General features: G+C 40.0%; 1 protein-coding gene across 6 annotated transcripts in view; it reads right to left on the reverse strand.

Moving 5' to 3' along the window:
- The window catches only part of SCN2A (sodium voltage-gated channel alpha subunit 2), a 100,828-nt gene that overhangs the window by 50,105 nt on the left and 31,775 nt on the right, over positions 1–18,948 (reverse strand). For 3 of the 6 annotated variants that reach the window (XM_064163955.1, XM_064163972.1, XM_064163947.1), the window contains 8 exons: positions 14,241–14,361; positions 11,467–11,554; positions 9,485–9,613; positions 8,700–8,791; positions 7,533–7,805; positions 2,716–2,779; positions 2,021–2,162; positions 1,017–1,223 (listed from right to left, as the gene is read on the reverse strand). In XM_064163955.1, coding sequence (XP_064020025.1) covers positions 1,017–1,223; positions 2,021–2,162; positions 2,716–2,779; positions 7,533–7,805; positions 8,700–8,791; positions 9,485–9,613; positions 11,467–11,554; positions 14,241–14,361 — 1,116 coding nt within the window. Of the gene's footprint in view, positions 1–1,016; positions 1,224–2,020; positions 2,163–2,715; positions 2,780–7,532; positions 7,806–8,699; positions 8,792–8,887; positions 8,980–9,484; positions 9,614–11,466; positions 11,555–14,240; positions 14,362–18,948 lie in introns of those variants that run through there. The other 3 variants (XM_064163982.1, XM_064163964.1, XM_064163987.1) reach the window with 2 other exon arrangements.

An 18,948-nucleotide genomic window follows, 5' to 3' on the forward strand; every position in this document is an offset into this window, starting at 1 on the left:
AAGCAACACTTTCTTGCACCATGGGCTTTGAGTATTCTATAGTATATTAAAGACCTGGTGGAACATTTTTTGTCTCAGGTTTCCAAATCATAATCAGAGATATGAGTTAAACTGCAGGCTATTAGAGATGTGTTGCTGTTTAACTTTTGAACTGTTGCTGTTTAACTTTGATTTACAGGTTGTAGTAAAAAAGAAACCCCAAAAAAACAAATCAGAAGCCAGGTACCAACTTACCAAACTAACAAAAACTCCCTTTTAGGGTTTAGGTATTTTAATCATGCTTACATGAAATACCCAGTTCAGCTTCTGCTCTATGTAGCCACATGATCACTTATTCTATTAAAGACTTTGAAGTCACCAAAAAAAAAAGGTAATTTCAAAGCAGTATGTAATCATGATATGTGTATCACAGCAACTTTTTCTCTTGTTTCCCTTAAAACTGGAACACAGCCTCTTGCTGTGTCAGCTGGGGAAGGAGCAGAAAAAGACAAATGCTGCTAAAGCAAAATATTTCTCTCTCAGTACCTCCTCTACTTATTTAAATAGAAATCCTGGGGTTATTTTCCCCACATTTCTATTTCCATTTCACAGAATGATACAATGGTTGAGGTTAGAAAAGAACCTCTGGTAGTCATCGTGTCCAACTCCCCAGCACAGAAAGGGTCACCTAAAGCAGGCTGCCCAAGAGCACGTTCAGAGAGCTTTTGATTATCTCTAGGTATGGCAACTCCACAGGCACTCTGGGCAACTTCTTTTGAGTGCTCAGTAAAAAACACTAATTTCAATCTCCAATTAGAAGAAGTCAGTATTTAGTTTATAGGTTATCATATTTGTCACAAATTAACAGGATCACTCAAATCAATAGAAACAGTGCAATGGAAAACATTAAAGCTGTTTGCAAAACAAAGGGATTTATAAGACAATGTATTAAGGGAATAAAAGTATTCTCATACATGGACATAAATCATCTGATCACAATCATGAATGGAAGAAGGAATTATACTTTACAGGGATACCTGAGCTTCTTCCTGTTGCTTTTTCAGTTGTTCCAGCATTTGCTGAAATTCTGCTTCTTTCTGTTCTGCTTCTTCCATGGTTGCTTGATTCTGTTCTTCATAGGCCATGGCAACCACAGCCAGGATCAAGTTAATCAGGTAGAAAGAACCCAGGAAAATGACCAAAACAAAAAATATCATGTATGTCTTCCCAGCAGCACGCAGTGTCTGGAGAAAAAAAGAGAATACAGAGTTTTAGCAGATTCTTAAATACTCTTACATAATAGGGTAGGATCTGTGTTATAATCTAGAACTACATTGTAAGGTTGCTTTGTGTTAGAACAAGATTATTTAGTTACTTTTTCCACATACAAGTGATATTATAGATGTGCAAATAGCCAAGTTTTGTGTATGCTATGGTCAAGGTAAATAAGTCTCTGTAGGTTGAATACATGAGAATGTCTATCATTGAAAACCTTGCAGTAGTAGCTCCTTTCCCCATTATACATCTGTATCACCACCTTTAAATCTAACAGTATTGGGGCTTTCTAACCAGTAGCTTACCTTATTGCCTCACTAGTCTCACACTACAATGCCACAGTGCATATACAGAATGCCACACTGCACGCATCACTATCCTTCAGGTTAAGGATATGCAGAGTTCAGGGACAAGATGTAACATTTTCAAAGACAAATCTGTACTAGACAGCATATCAATTTAAGTAGCATCTATTTATAGCATGTCTGGGTAACAAAGTTTAACAACTTAAGTTAATTTACTCGTTTGTGAGAAGAGCAGTAATGCTTACCCTCCTTTATAACACAGCATCTGATTCTTATGCATTCACGTAGCATGTGGGAACCTATATCATGAACGAGGGCCCTAGGGCTTTAGACAGCTTACATATATGAAATAAAAGATGATATCTGTCCCAATGTCTTAGGGACACATGAATGAATATCTATGCAAATACTATGTAGTAATGGTATTGGTGATGGTGCTGTTTATTTTAATAAGTCCTCACCAGCTGGTAAAGATTCTCCCAAAAGTCCTGAGTCATCAATCGAAACAGTGACAAGAATGCCCAACTGAATGTATCAAAACTTGTGTAGCCATAGTTGGGGTTTCTACCAGCTTTCACACATATATATCCTTCTGGACATTGACTACAAAAGAAGAGGAAATGCTATTTTTAACAACTACTCCTATAGTAAATCACAAAATGCTAAAAGGAGTACCAGTTGCTAATGAAATCATGAACAAGCAACATTTTATTCCACACACCAAGAATAAAAAGACATATCTTATTGGTTTAAATGTTTAAATTCCATTTCCTAATGATATTTCAATGCTTTAATAACATAATAGTCATCTACCCTTCCCCACTATATGTCACATCAATACATCTCCACCAGTACATGAGAAGAAGGTCAACTAACATGGCTGATGATAAACAGTAGTTAGCAAGCTGGCAGCATCATTTATGCACACGTAGCATTTGTGTGGTTACTTTTCAAAAGTTAGCCTAAGATGCTGATAAAAGTTCCTGTGTAAACTCAAATCATATAGATGGTTATATTTAGGTCTAATTTCAATTGCAAACCATTGGTAATTTGAAGTTCTACAGTACCACTAATACCAAAAGTTGACTATGTCAGCTATTCTAAGTAGCTAATTATTTCTTTCTTTATGCATAATGAAAAGTGACCATGTTCTTACCCTGCATCTGAGCTATTGCCACACAGCAGAGCATCATTTTGCCCTTCCAAGAAGTAGAAATGACCTGTTTATAAAAAATAATAATAATAATCACCTCAGCATTTATACCCAATAGAACATGAGTAACGACATAGAATTTTACACTTTAAACAACAAAAGCAGACCTAAAAAACAGTTTAACTGCAATATACAGAATCATAGAATCAAGTAGGTTGGAAGAGACCTCCAAGATCATCCAGTCCAACCTAGCACCCAGCCCTAGCCAGTCAACTAGACCATGGCACCAAGTGCCCCATCCAGTCCCATAGAATCAGTCAGGGTTGGAAGAGAGCACAAGGATCACAGAATCATAGAATCAACCAGGTGTGGTGGAGGGACACACAGGCCTGAACAGCCTTGTTTACAAGTCTATGCTTGCCTGGACATGTTTTCCCTCTGAAAGGTGTTTTTCTATCTAAACCAGGGGAAAACAAATTAAGTGGACAAAGGGACACAACAAGCCTGGCGCCTTCAAGTCTGGCCTGCCTGCTTGCAAGGTTGAGCTGAACAAGTTGTATAAGCTCATGCACCTAGGGTATGGGCCCACCTGTGCCCTCTCCATATTTGAGGGTACCAGACCTGTGGACTCTACTTTATTTGGCATGTTTAGGCCTGCTGCCAGATGCTCATTGGACAGCATTGTGGCCAAAGGACCATGAGTCTCGGCCCACATCTCATAAATAGGACAATTCAGTGCTCCTGCCACCCTCCTCCACCCACTCCTCCTAGCATCTTCGTCGCCTGGGGCCACCACTGCTACATGTTTCCAGCCCACAGCACTTTGCACCGGCCAAGAGGAACGATCGACCAAGGCGCTCCCGGCCAGCCGCCGTTGCCAGCCCAATGGTGCCCGTGGAGCCTCCTCAGACAGCACGCCCCAATATGTGAACTGAACTGTTCAGATCCATGAGGGTCAACAACGTGGCTTTGCTACACATATTTGGGACCACAGAGACTGTGCCTCCAACTAGTGAGTAACTGAACAATCTCGATTCTTATTGCTGTCTACAACTACCTGAAGGGAGATTGTAGCCAGGTGGGGGGTGGCCTCTTCTCCCAGGTAACCAGCAATAGAACAAGGGGACACAGTCTCAAGTTGTGCCAGGGTAGGTCTAGGCTGGATGTTAGGAGGAAGTTTTTGGGAGAGAGAGTGATTGGCATTGGAATGGGGTGCCCAGGGAGGTGGTCGAGGCACCGTCCCTGGAGGTGTTGAAGAAAAGCCTGGATGAGGCACTTAGTGCCATGGTCTGGTTGATTGGCTAGGGCTGGGTGCTAGGTTGGACTGGATGATCTTGGAGGTCTCTTCCAACCTGGTTGATTCTATGATTCTATGATTTGAACAGCTAAGAATTTCAGTAGCTTTACTCGTGGCACTTTTATGCCACCAGACTCTCTATCCAAACCTTTCCAAACCTCTACCAAATTCCTGAATCCTACTGTAAATAGACATTCTGTGAAAAATTTCACAACTGCATACAAAGAACTTGTGTAGGTTAACTGCATAGAAATTTGGGGGGGAAATTCTCTTTGTATATAATATTAAATTATTTAAAACCCTTTTAAATTCGGCCTCTTATCTTACCTCAAACACAAACAAAACCCCTTCACAACACCAGGTTGGAAGAGCCCTCCAAGATCATGCAGGCCAACCTAGCACCCAGCCCTATGCAGTCAGATCATGGTACTAAGTGTCTCATCCAGCCTTTTCTTGAACACCTCCAGGGACAGCAACTCCACCACCTCCCTGGGCAGCCCATTCCAATGCCAATCACTCTCTCTGCCAACAACTTCCTCCTAACATCCAGTCTATATCATCTAGTTTCAACCCCTACTTGCAATCATATAATGCTTAGGAATGAAAAAAGACATGGAAAAATACTGTTCTGACAGCTATAGAGTAATGAAGTTGGCCTTTCTTTAGAAAACAGAAAGGTAATTGTGCAGCTAATCCTCAGTAACCTACTGAAATGAGTAAGATATGATGGTTGAATGAACTAATGAACTCATGAATGAACTAATACCAGAAAAATGAGACAAAGGATGATGGCAACCACTATCCTCTGTTCATGTATTTTGATATGAACTAATGAATGAACTAATACCAGAAAAATGAGACAAAGGATGATGGCACTTGCTATCCTCTGTTCATGTATTTTGATATACAGCAGTTCTATTGATTTATTCATTACATATTATTTCATCCAAATACTACTTGAAAAAGTTGTGACATGTCTGCAGCATGAAAACATTACACAACATGCACAAGAAATTGCAAAGTGGATCTTGGCTTGAGCAGCTGAGTTAAAAAAATTCTTTCATTGTACAGTGCAATAAAAATTACTACACAAAAATCTCCTCTCCTTTTCCTCTTCCCTTTTTCCTCATGTTTTTGCTTTCATTTCTTCCCCCATCCCTCCTCTAGGCTTTAAAGGCAGAAAGAGAAAACCTATTTGCCATCAATTCCTACTTTAGGATCCTTATGATAAAATGGGAATCTCCAGTGGAGAGTTTTGGGTCAGGTGGCATATTAAGTTGCCAAAATTAGGTATGTTCTGGCTGTTCCCAGGAAGCAGATGGTTCCCCAAGATTTGATGCCAGCTGGAGTGGACTAGCTTAGCTGGCATGAACTAAATGAGGTCTAATGCTAAAGAGACAAGCAGGGAATTGCAACCAGTTCCTGTTGACTGCTTCTACTCTTGTCATGGCCAGTGTAAAATAAAGACAGCATAAAATCTGCTTATTTGAGGAGACAGAAAGATTATGTGCATAACTTACACATCTGCAATCTATGCATAGATACCAGATGAAAGAATAGTGGCTTTTCAGACACTGGTGCTAGCATATCATACCCTATGAGATATATAACCTTAACCCAAAAAGCTGGAAAAGTTTAAATGTACAGATAGGTTCCAAGGTGGATTTGCAAAGCTGTCTCAGGGCCTAATTCACATTCTTATGTGGCACAGCTACAACTCTGCTAAACACAGGATTCAGTTAAATCATCCAGTCAGCTCAACTCTCAGGCCACTAGTTTTGAATACATTTAAATAACAAAATGGTCAATACAAAATGATAACAATAAAGTAATAGAAATAATCAATAGCCATGTGGAAAAACCAAAATGTGCTGTATTGCATTTTTTCCTGTCACCTGCCAACCTAATAACAGGACAACAGTCATAGAATCACAGAACCAGTCATAGAATCACAGAACCATAGAATCAACCAGGTTGGAAGAGACCTCCAAGATCAACCAGGCCAACCTAGCACCCAGCCCTAGCCAGTCAACTAGACCATAGCATTAAGTGTCTCATCCAGACTTTTCTTCAACACCTCCAGGGATGGTGACTCCACCACCTCCCTGGGCAGCCCATTCCAGTGCCAATCTCACTCTCTCTGCCAACAACTTCCTCCTAACATCCAGCCTAGACCAGCCCTGGCACAACTTCAGACTGTGTCCCCTTCTTCTGTTGCTGCTTGCCTGGCAGAAGAGACCAACCCCCACTTGGCTACAGACTCCTTTCAGGTAGTTGTAGACAGCAATGAGGTCACCTCTAAGCCTCCTCTTCTCCAGGCTGCATACCTCCAGCTCCCTCAGCCTCTCCTCATAGGGTTTGTGTTCCAGGCCCCTCACCAGCTTTGTTACCCTTCTCTGGACACGTTCCACTATCTCAACATCTCCCTTGAATTGAGGAGCCCAGAACTGGACACAGTACCCAAGCTGTGGCCTGCCCAGTGTTGAGTACAGGGGCAGAATAACTTCCCTTGTCCTGCTGCCCACACTGTTCCTGATCCAGGCCAGGGTGATATTGGCTCTCTTGGCCACCTGGGCACACTGCTGGCTCATCTTCAGCCTACTGAAATGTTAATTTCTTTATTTTCCAGAGATGAGAAGCAAATCTAGTTGCTAGGTCTCTAGAATCAGAAGAACAGGATAAATCATCAGTGCTCTCATAAATGCATTTTTTGTGCTGGTGTTGCCTTTGTTTACCTGTGTATTTCCTATTTATCAGATGTGGGCTGAGATTAATGGCCCCTTGGCTACCAGAATGACCAACCAGCTTGGCAGTTAACCAAAGCATACCATAATAGGCAAGGGCCAGAGGCCTGGCCCCCCCAAATATGGGGACAGCATGGGCGTTGCACCCAGTAGGCCATAAGCTAGACACATGGGCTTATACAACCGCGTTACACAACCTGAGTCCTGGGCAGGCCAGACTTTATGGTGCCAGGTCTATTTCTGTCCCTGTGATAGGTAAACAGGTATAAGCCTACTTTGGGCCTATGGGCCCTCCACCAGAGCTGGCCAGGGAAGTGTGGTGCACAGACAGTTGCTAGGTCTTGAAGAAAGAACACAGCTGAATTTATGGGCTATATCAGGATTCATGTGCTCACAGACATTCAAATGTGGATTTAAGGGTTTGGGCATTATCTACCACTAATGTAGCTGTATGATTTCAGGCCCCATACTAAGCCTGTCACTCTACTTCAGGATGCTTGAATAAAGCACAGAAATTGCTGCTTTATGCTGCAATGTGGACTTAGCCTAAAAGTCATATTCAGTACAAGGTAGAAAGTTACCTTGCTTCCCAGTATGACCTGATGAGAATGTTAAGCTGCATAATGATTGTTCTTTTAGTTACTACACAAAATGAGTGCTTTTCTGTCTGTTGGCCAGATTGTGCTACTTTAAATGCAATGGAGAGATACTGATGCTTTTGTATCTCCTTTAAAATATGCCAGAAAATCAGTGCCATAGATGACATAATTAATTCTTACTTCTGTCTTCGATGTACTCGTCCCAGTTGAATATTGTCATTGTTGTATTAATAAATGTACCATTTTCACCTACAGAGCTATTAAAGTAGGAAATAACAGTTGTTTCAAAAGTAGAATTGTCTGGAGGCCACTGCAGGCATTTATTCCTCAGGTTGCCCATGAACAGCTGCAGCCCTATGAGCGCAAATACACTCAGACAAAACACAGTCAGGATCATTACGTCTGAGAGCTTCTTCACAGACTGAATTAGGGCTCCCACAATAGTCTTCAAGCCTGCCAAGAGAAAAGATTTTTACTGTGACATTAAAGAGACACGAAACACACCAAGAAATCACATGATTTTTCCTGACAAGATACAGGTTTCATGCAAAATGACCAATAGATGAGTCTATTATCTGTGAGACAATAATTCTAATGAAAGCTTTATTACTTGTGAAGATGAATGAAAAGCTGTTAAATTTATGCTTACTTAGAGTGTACAGAAATAAAAAGTAGATAATACTGAACGCACTTTTTATGCCAAAACCAAGTGATTTTATTTTTCATGCTATATCTCAACCCTACATAGAGGAGCAGCTGTTGGCTTTCGCTGATGCTTCTTGCCCAAACCTTTCTTATATGAACCTTTTAGAAAGTATTCTGCAATAGTCAACCCATTGTAAAGACATTATAGGTGCATATTTGAATGAAATCATGAGCTTCTTACAATATAAAGAGGGGTTTGGAGAAGAAAGACATCTTTAAAACAATACCCCATGCATGGCCCATGCTATCCTTTAATTTTTTTATACATGACTTAAAACTGAATTAAGTTGCTATATTCAAGTGCCTGCAATAAATGATAAAATTTGCATCAGTACAAAAGCTCAAATTAACTTAGATTTAAAACATGTAAAGCTTGATGTCAGAAGATGCAAATCACATAGGGTGTTTACTGCAAATATCTCATGCAAGAATTTGTTAAACTCAAAGGCTGATTTTTTTTTGTTTTTATGAGAAAATATAACTAATATAAGAAATGCAAGAATCAACTTACTTAAAATTACATCTTGATTCCTGCTTTTTTATATGGTTAAGAATGTGTAGCAAATAAGGCTCATGCTTTAGAAACTTGAGTACAGCCTTTGTAAATCAAAAGTCAGCCTCAGTGTTTAACCTAGCTCTCACCTGGAATGACTGATATTGTTTTCAAAGCTCGGAGAACTCTGAATGTTCTCAACGCTGAGACATTGCCCAGGTCCACAAACTCTGTCACATATCTGTAATAGGGGAGTTCACACACAAACACAATGACAGCACACAAATAACAGTTGGAGATGCGAGGGGCCTAACACCTTACACCAACTACTTCTTACCTGGGATTACAGAAATAGTTTTCAAAGCTCTCAATACTCTGAAAGTTCGAAGAGCTGAAACATTGCCTAGGTTTACAAATTCTGTTACATACCTGTAGGATTAAATCACAGTTACTCAGAATTGAGGCAGAGCTTATCCTATTGCTTGGGTCTTTGATAAAGACCTCTTCACCATTCACTGATGATGATATGATGAATAACTGCATTTTGCCTGTGTTATAAATATGCTTCTGATCATAAAATGAAATTAAGTTTTATCAAAATAAACCACATTGGCTGGAAGTTTGATCTATAATTTGGTCATCTTATAGCAGGAAGTCAAAAGGATTCCTTTAATCCTGGTATGCAGAAAGGAGACAGGATGTGAACAGTTCAGGCTGATTGTATTCACAGTCCTAAGGGGCTGGCACACCATGTCGGCCTCTGCAGCACATGCTTAGTTAGAAATACTAAAATGTGTAAAAGAGGTAGAAGAAACATATTGAAACTGCAGGAAGTCCAGGCTCCAAATGTTCTGGCTGACAAAACATGAGGTGTTTTTTCAGTCACTGATTTCATTTCTATTAAAAAACATTTAAAGAAGAGTCGAAAACTTACGCGAATGTAATGACAGTGAAATCTAGCCAGTTCCATGGGTCTCGAAGAAAGGTAAAATCTTCTAAACAGAAGCCCCTTGCAAGAATTTTAATAAGTGATTCAAAGGTATAAATTCCAGTGAATGTGTATCTGAGGAAAATAGGCAAGACAGAGTTCATAGAAATACACTCGTTATATACTGTGCTCTCGAGTTGCTTTGTTCGCATTTTTGTCTCGTTAAGTGAAGAATTTGCTGGAAGTTACAACCAGTTTTCAATATCTGCATTTTTTTTAGCACATGGAAGGAAGAATCAAGACTAAATATTCAAATTTGCTGGAAGTTACAACCAACTTTACCTGCATTTTTTTAGCACATGGAAGGAGGAATCAAATTGCGATTAAAAGACTAAACGGCAACACATAGCTCAAGCTCAAATTCTGTGATCTATACAAATGAGACAGCTGCAAAATTCCTGGTGACTTGATTGATGCATCTTTATAGGATCATAGAATGGTTTAGGTTGGAAGGGACCTCCTCTATGTCCAATTCAAATCCATGTCATAACAAAACACAAAGATGGATTATGACAGGACTTCAGAAGTTGCTTCTAGTTGTAAAATGTGTATTTTAAATGTGGGGTTTATACTGAAATGCTGCTTAGTAGCATGAGCTGGCAAGGTGCTAACCCTCCTCAGTCCTGACTGACTCTGTTAAAAAGCAGGTACATCCAGTACTTCACCTTCATCATGAGAGGCATAGCAGTGGAATGAAATGAGTGTTTTCAGATGTAGGATCCTGTGCAAGGATAACCAAAATCATTTAGAAACGTCCAAAAAATTCAGCACTCATTTGGTCTAAAAATTGTGGCAGCTCAATTTTTCTACCTCTGAATTTTAATTTCCTTTCTATCTTTAATGGAAAATAATTCCAATTGAACTGCTATCAAGGTTTGAATTGGTTTTCATACTTGAGCCAAGCATAAACCAATTTGCCAATGTGAATTTTTCAGCTCAATTACTAAAAAATAAAGGTGTGTACAACTTCAATCAAGAGATGAGGACTTCTGTTGTATAGTTAAATAGCATAATATATTGTCATGAACAAATATTCAAGCTATCTTTATTCCTAAATACTAATTATGTGCTAGATATTCTAAATACACATAAGTTCATCCTGAACTCAAAATAAGAATGCCTACCCTGCCTATGATTTCATTTGTGATCACTGGAGATTAAGCAGCTGTGTATCATCGATAGCAGTTAGGAATCAAGAAGCAGAAGCATAAAATGCTGTAGCAAAATTGATTCATGGTGCAGCTCAGTGTTTCACACTGTGGTCTACAGCCTTGAAACTGAGGAAATATGAACCAATTGTACACTGGCACCAAGTAGTTGACATCATATTGGACCTGTTATCTTCCTACAGGGAGATTAGCCATAAAGACTTAAGCACTTTTGGAGTAGTTTGTTTCTCATACAAGATTTCCATTGTTACATTGTCCTTGGCAAAGGAAAGCTGCATGATGATGAACTCCTTAGATTATCACTTTATCTGTAAGGGTTATTGCAGTGGAGATGGAAGAGTGCATTTCTCTGCATTCTTGCATGGATGTAACAGACTATCACTTTATCTGTAAGGGTTATTGCAGTATAGATGGAAGAGTGCATTTCCCTGCATTCTTGCACAGATACAACAGGCAATGCAGTGGAAAATACTTATAATCCACTTTTTTTTTTTTGCATAGTCATAAGATTAGATTCTCTTCCTACATTCCTCATCTAGTAATGCAAAGAGAGGATGGACACTGAACAACTGGTAGTGAGGCAAACATTGTAAAATACATATTTACTATTAAACAGAAGAAAATAGCATCTGAGTAGCTGTTGAAAGTTATACCAACAAGGTAGCTGCTGCCAGTGGATGCCATCCTTAATATCAAACAATTTACAGCTGTTTATTTTAGATTACTGAATATTATTCAAAGAAAATCCATTGAACTTACTCTACATTCTTTGTCCAGTCTGGAGGGTTACTCATGGTCATAAATACACAGTTGGTCAAAATAGTGCACATGATAAGCATGCTGAATAATGTAGGTTACAGGTTAAGGAATGAAAACCAGAAAAGTCTCATAAAAAAAAAAAGAGTATCAAAAAGCATGCTGCTTGGGCAGATTTCATAGAATCATAGAATCAACCAAGTTGGAAGAGACCTCCAAGACCATCCAGGCCAACCTAGCACCCAGCCCTATCCAGTCATCTAGACCATTGCACTAAGTGCCTCAGCCAGGCTTTGCTTCAACACCTCCAGGGATGGAGACTCCACCACCTCCCTGGGCAGCCCATTCCAATGCCAAGCACTCTCTCTGGCAACAACTTCCTCCTAACATCCAGCCTAGACCAGCCCTGGCACAACTTCAGACTGTGTCCCCTTGTTCTGTTGCTGGTTGTCTGGGAGAAGAGACCAACTCCCACCTGGCTACAGCCTCCCTTCAGGTAGCTGCAGACAGCAGTGAGGTCACCTCTGAGCCTTCTCTTCTCCAGACTGCACACCCCCAGCTCCGTCAGCCTCTTCTCATAGGGTTTGTGTTCCAGGCCTTTCACCAGCTTTGTCACCCTTCTCTGGACACGTTCCAGTATCTCAATATCTCTCTTGAATTGAGGATCTGCTAAAAATTAGAAACCCTGAAATATATAGCCTCCTCTGCCCCCCCTTAATTTTAAGAAGACCTTATTTTTTCCTATTGGATAAAAATGTGAATGTTTGAAGTTTCTAATTTAGTGGAATAACACAAAAACATTTATTTTTGATCATTCAGACAAATCTGATCTCGCATATAGTGAAAAAAAAATGTTTTCTTCTTCTATTTTCTTCTTTCAAACGTAGAAAAAGAACACAACCACCAAAATGAAACCCAGTGGTGATGCAGAAAATGTCCACCTGATGGCACCATCATCTAAAACTAGGGGAAGGACAAAAACGATTTTGAGAGGCAGCACCTCAGCTCCTCTAACTAAAATGTAGGTTCACACAGAGTATAATGGGGTGGCAAGTATTGTCAGGTTCCCCTCACAAAGCTTTCCTTGCATGGCTACAGTAACAAGAGAAAGAAAAAAAATCAAATACCAGTAGGTGTCTCTCCCTTTCTGACTGTCAAACTCTGACATTACATTCAGAAATCCTTCAGGATTTCTGCTCAGGAAATACATTTCAAATCATTTACTCAGAATCTAACTTCTCACAGTGTCGTTCATATGTGAATGGAAAAGAAGAGAAAGAAAGGTGTTTAAAAAAACCAAACCCAAGCATAAAAAAATAACATATTAGAAGAGAGTTTCACAAGCTTGTATTTTTTTTTTGGTAGGCTTTCAAAACCCTTTTTGATGAAATGTTCCTTGCAGGTCCTCATTATTCTTTCATCCCTGAAGAATCAGAATATACCTTCCCACAAATTTAAACAATGTTTTCCAGAGTTCTGGCTTCATTGACTCTAACTCTTCATCACCATCTCAGTCCCATGATCTTCAATTATAATTCATGCAATTGAATTATAGCTTTATAGCTATATATGAATATATATATGAAAAGCATATGAATTATGCTTTATAGCATGCCAACATTCTGGAGTCATTTCTAGGCTTCCCATTGATAGCAACATGCAATACATAACCACCCCCATTATATGATGACTGGGTTAAAAAAAACCCTTTCCAATGTTATTCTACATGATCTTAGAATCTTTATATGTAATGCTACACCCCAAACTACTTTCAATGTGCTTATGTTAGACTTCTGCAAAATGGAAGTGTGCAAAGATCTGTATATGTTCCTTAAGTAAGCAGAATTGCTGAAGCCAATGAATCATAGAATCACAGAATATATCAAGTTGGAAGAGACCTCCAAGAGCATCCAGTCCAACCTATCCCCCAGCCCTATCCAGTCAACTAGACCATGGTACTAAGTGCCTCATCCAATCTTTTCTTGAACACCTCCAGGGATGGCTTTGCTCTCATTGCACATCTCAGCAATCAATATCAGACCATTGGGAGATGCCTGCTATAGTCAGCTATCGAGACACTGAAAAAAACCTAACATAAGAAATCACTTAGCTTTGCAAATTTCTGCCTGTAATGTGGAAATCTCACAACCTGCTTGAAGACTGAAACTAAAACATCAACAGTATTAGCACTGCTTAATGCAATAATAATGAAGAAATAATTTAGACATGTAGGACTGAGAATGTATAATAAAACAAGACACCTAAGCTGTTTTATCAACCCATCCTTCCGCAATTGTGATCTGAATCAGAATATGAAAAGGAATTTTGAAGCCATACTTTGACTAAATATTCATGCAAGCACAAACCTGGGATCAAAGATTTGATTTTTAACACAAAATGTCAGCGAAGAGCTAAAAGTATTTTGAGCAGAGTATCTGCAGTGTATGAAAAATGTGGAGGAGGAGGAGGAAGATGAAAAAAAAGATGTGATTACAGGAAAAATAAGAGGGAAGGGTAAGAAAAAGAGGTGGGGGAAGAAAAAAGACAGAGGAAGAAAGTGTAAAGCACGATGACTGGTTGTCTGGCTTCTGATGTTACTATATTAAGATGCAGCAATGAACACAAATGTAAAAAAGGGAATAATAAGAAGAAAAGAAGACAGAAATAATGGAGAGAAAGACAAAGCACTATAGATCATGGGACATATGTAAGAGAATGATTTCATTCTAAGTAACATCTCATTTATTACAGTTTTAGACTAACCACTTGAAAAGGATATGAATGTACCAAAATCTTAATAGCTATCTTTCTAAGAGGATTGAAAGGAGTTAACATGTACAGGGCAGAGGTGGCACTGAATCGGAATATTGCCTTCCCTTTATTCAATACTATAAAGGTCTGCAAAAGAGAAACACAGAATACAACACAGGTTACAAATTTAAACTCAGAGCACTTTTCCTTTTATCATTAATCAGATTTGGTCACAGTTTTATTCCATTTACACCTGTCTCAGTATCACAATCCCCACCCCTATAGCAGTTCACACATAGTAGAGCCTGGCCAAATGACTATAAACTTAACTGCACACAAAGAAGAATTGAGTAAGTTCATTTAGAAATGATAAGCAATTCTCACACCACTCCCTGGATGACAAAGACAGGTGTACAAAATATCAATGTACATCATATTTGAGGAATTGGTATGCTTTTTGTACCTTATGATACATACACTGAGGTAGAGAACATTTAAAAAGACAGCCATTAAAACCTCAGCATTCTCTGAATCAAACAGCCACTATTAATTATCACAAACTACTAGAATCAAATAGCCGCTATTAATTAGCACAAAGTTCTAAGACAATAGTTCTCATGTGATGTAAATTTCAGGGGTGATATTCATGACAATCAGGAAATTGAGAGTTTTAGCTAATCAGGTTTTTTTGACATAATACTAAGTAGTTTTTGCTGTACTCTAATGTGCTGTGTACAGGCTTAACCCTCCTGGGGAAGTGATCTTGAACCTGAACCCAGGTGGGCTTCACCCCTCCCCAGGAGTGGGTCTGAACACTACCAGGGGATGGTGGTTAGCCCACTCCCCCTTCGGAAGATCCATAAAAGCAGGGGGACTTTCTGTTCTCCCTCTCTCCCCTGCCTCCCTGCTCACAATCAATCACCATTCCTGTTTCCTGCTGCTCTCTGTTTCAGCACATGGCCATCACCCAGGAGGCAGACAAAACCCACTGCCATCAAAACTGGTTGTGTATTTCCATATTCTGTATCTTGTTCTCCCTTCCCTATATCTTTGTAACTTCCCTACCTCATATACCTTGTATTTCTTGTTAAACTTTTCTTCTTTTAACTTCCAAATGGCACTGAGATTATTTATTTGGGTCCTGTTTTACCTTTCCTCTCTCTCTATCTAATTCCTTTTCTTTTGGGAAAGAAGGGGGAAGAGGGAAGGGCATCCTAAAGATTGTTGTTGCTTCTATCAATTATATTTGAGTCTCTGGGCAATTTAAATTAGAACTGAGACATGTTGCTTCTTTTTTCAACTATTTCTTGTGAGGGTTTCACACAATTTAAACAATGTCTACCACCAGCATTAAAAAAAGAGCATTTATAAATGTAATAGTTTCCTTAAAACCTGGGAAATGAATACTGAAGCCTTTATTTAGCATGCAGCAAGCTTTTTAATGATTTAGAATTCCATGCATTTAGGGGAAATTCCTATCTATTCACAGAATGATAGAATCAACCAGGTTGGAAGAGACCTCCCATTATATCTTCTTTCTACAAATGGTCAAAAAGTTCATGATCATTGGAGGTAACTGGATCTAACTAGCTTTGTGGCAGCCCTAAAAAAGCCCAAAGGGAATATAAGCCATGCAAACTTGGAGCACAGCCAGTAGCTCTCTGCTGGAATCAGAGGGTAGCATCTGTAAAGATGCAGGTGAGCCAAATACAGCAGCTGAGATCCTGAAAAAACAATGCTTCCCTTGCCTGAAATCACAAATTTCAGTGCTTCTAAACTGAACATGTTGGCATTCCCACATATCCACTGCCTCTCAATTTATACTTTATAGCACAGGAGTAGGGACTGGCCAGTAATATCCTCTTTGCTACCACTGTTTTGCAAATCTACTAATATTCTCTTCCTAAGTCCAAGAAAACATGCCTTCAAAACAGAGTTCTTCATGTGTTTTCTATTCTCCTTCCTTCTGACAAAACCTCTGATGAAGTACAATTTGGGTAATGCTGACTCCTCAAGACACACTAAAAAATTAAAATGGATCCTGACCTAAACAAGGATGTTCAAACACATGCAAAGAAAACCAACAAAACTAATAATTTGAAATCTTCCCTCTCCTACTAGAAGCATAGAATCACAGAATCAAGAGGTTGGAAAAGACCTCCAAGATCAGCCAGGCCAACCTAGCACCCAGCCCTATCCAATCAACTAGACCATGGCACTAAGTGCTTCATCCAGGCTTTGCTTCAACACCTCCAGGGACAGTGACTCCACCACCTCCCTGGGCAGCCCATTCCAATGCCAATCACTCTCTCTGCCAACAACTTCCTCCTAACATCCAGCCTAGACTTCCCCCACCACAACTTGAGACTGTGTCCCCTTCTTCTGTTGCTGGTTGCCTGGCAGAAGAGACCAACTCCTACCTGGCTACAGCCTCCCTTTAGGTAGTTGCAGACAGCAATGAGATCAGCCCTGACCCTCCTCTTCTCCAGGCTAAACACCTCAAGCTCTCTCAGCCTCTCCTCAAAGGACTGTGCTCCAGGCCTCACCACCATTGTCACCCTTCTCTGGACACACTCTGCTTTGGAGAAGGTTATGATAACTGCTATGCATTTCTCAATCAGGAACAAGCAATTCAGCAGGATTTTGCTTGATATTCACATGTAATAGAATTACTTGTCTAGTTTCCAAAGCATGACAACACACATGCTAAATTTAAGGTTTCCAGTACTGCATTTAGATTTTTACTACTGCTGGGAAAGGAGAAAAGGAAGGGATCAGCACTTAGACCCAAATTCCTTTTGCCATACTTGGAGAGTGTAAATAATTTGAGTAAGGCAAGCAGAATATGGCACTGAATTGAAAACCCTGCTGTCAGATTGAACTTACAATTCTCCAGAGTATAAACTGAGTTTTAAAACCTCTGCCTTGACCATTTAAGCTGTTCTGTTTAACATGGTATGCCTACATAGTTATTGTTTCAACACACTGGCAATGAAGCATAGAATCATAGAATCAACCAGATTGGAAGAGACCTCCAAGATCATCCAGTCCACATTTGTAGTTTTCTTTAATGAGTTCAGGTTTGACACGTTATAGTTCTTGGGGATTTTCTTCTTTACATGTGAATTATTTTTTTGGCTCTCATGGTTTTTTAAAAAATAACTTTTTTTTTTTTTTTTTTTTTTTTTTTAAATTCAGCACCTAATTTCCAGAGGAAAGAAAAGAAAGCACAAGGGAAAGAAATAAGACAAAGATCACAGGCTCACAGGATGTTAGGGGTTGGAAGGGACCCAAGCAGATCATTGAGTCCAACCCCCCTGCCAGAGCAGGACAATCCTATCTAACACAGATCACAGAGGAACACATCCAGACAGGCCTTGAAAGGCTCCAGAGAAGGAGATTCCACAGCCTCTCTGGGGAGCCTGTTCCAGTGCTCTGTTTCCCTTACAGTAAAGAAGTTCCCTCTTTTGTTGAGGCAGAATCTTTTTTGCCGCAATTTACACCCATTGCTCCTTGTCCTCTCCCAGGGAGCGGTGAGCAGAGCCTGTCCCCACACTCCTGGCAGCCCTCAGATACTTATAAACATTTATCAAATCCCCTCTCAGTCTTCTCTTCTCCAGACTAAGCAGCCCCAGGTCCCTCAGCCTCTCCTCATAAGCCATGCCCTCCAGTCCCCTCATCATCCTCCTAGCCCTCTGCTGGACCCTCTCCAGCAGATTCCTGTCCCTCTTAAACTGGGGAGGCCAAAACTGAATGCAGTATTCAAGATGGGGTCTCAGCAGGGCAGAGCAGAGAAGACGAAGAACCTCCCTTGATCTGCTGGACACACTCTTCCTAATACACCCCAGGATCCCATTGGCCTTCTTGGCCACAAGGGCACATTGCTGTGCCATGGTTAACTTGTTACCCACCAGCACCCCCACAAGATAGTCTGACAATCTCAATGATTTATTCTTTACTGGCAGAAGAATGATGGCACAATATGTACAATGCCAAATTCTGAAGGACTGGAATTCTGGAGGAAACCCAGAGCAATCTGGTCAGAAGTCTAAAGTTCAGCAGTTTTGTACTTAGCCACAATTGCTTTTTGTTACTTTCAACAAAAAGATTTGTTGTTTTTTTTAATGAACAGCTCTACAAAATATATTTTTTTTACATTATGTAACACTCTGTTCAGACTCCAAGAGGAATTCCTGCCTCTGCATTTATGTCCCTCTTTGGATAACAATCAAAGAACAGTGTAAATTTGGATATGGAAAACTTTTCACCCAGACTAACTTGGATATATGATGCCTCTATAGAGTACAAAATGGAAGAGGAAGACTTTGACATATCCTGAGAAATAACTTTTACATGCTTCCCTATCTTTCCCAACCACAAGAAAAAGCACTCAGGCCTTTCCATGGGACAGTGAAGAAAGCCAGTTAGGAGGTGTTCAGTTACCATTGAGAAGATCTGCTTCTTTCACATAATACAGCAACTAAGAAAACAATTCTAAAGATAATCCCTATGCTACTTCTTAGAATCATAGAATCAACCAGGTTGGAAGAGACCTCCAAGATCATCCAGTCCAACCTAGCACCCAGCCCTGGCCAATCAACTAGATCATGGCACTAGGTGCCTCAGCCAGGCTTTGCTTCAACACCTCCAGGGACAGCCACTCCACCACCTCCCTGGGCAGCCCATTCCAGTGCCAATCTCACTCTCTCTGCCAACAACTTCCTCCTAACATCC

Source organism: Pogoniulus pusillus, chromosome 2 (genome assembly GCF_015220805.1).
Source record: "Pogoniulus pusillus isolate bPogPus1 chromosome 2, bPogPus1.pri, whole genome shotgun sequence".
Classification (NCBI taxonomy): Eukaryota; Metazoa; Chordata; class Aves; order Piciformes; family Lybiidae; genus Pogoniulus; species Pogoniulus pusillus.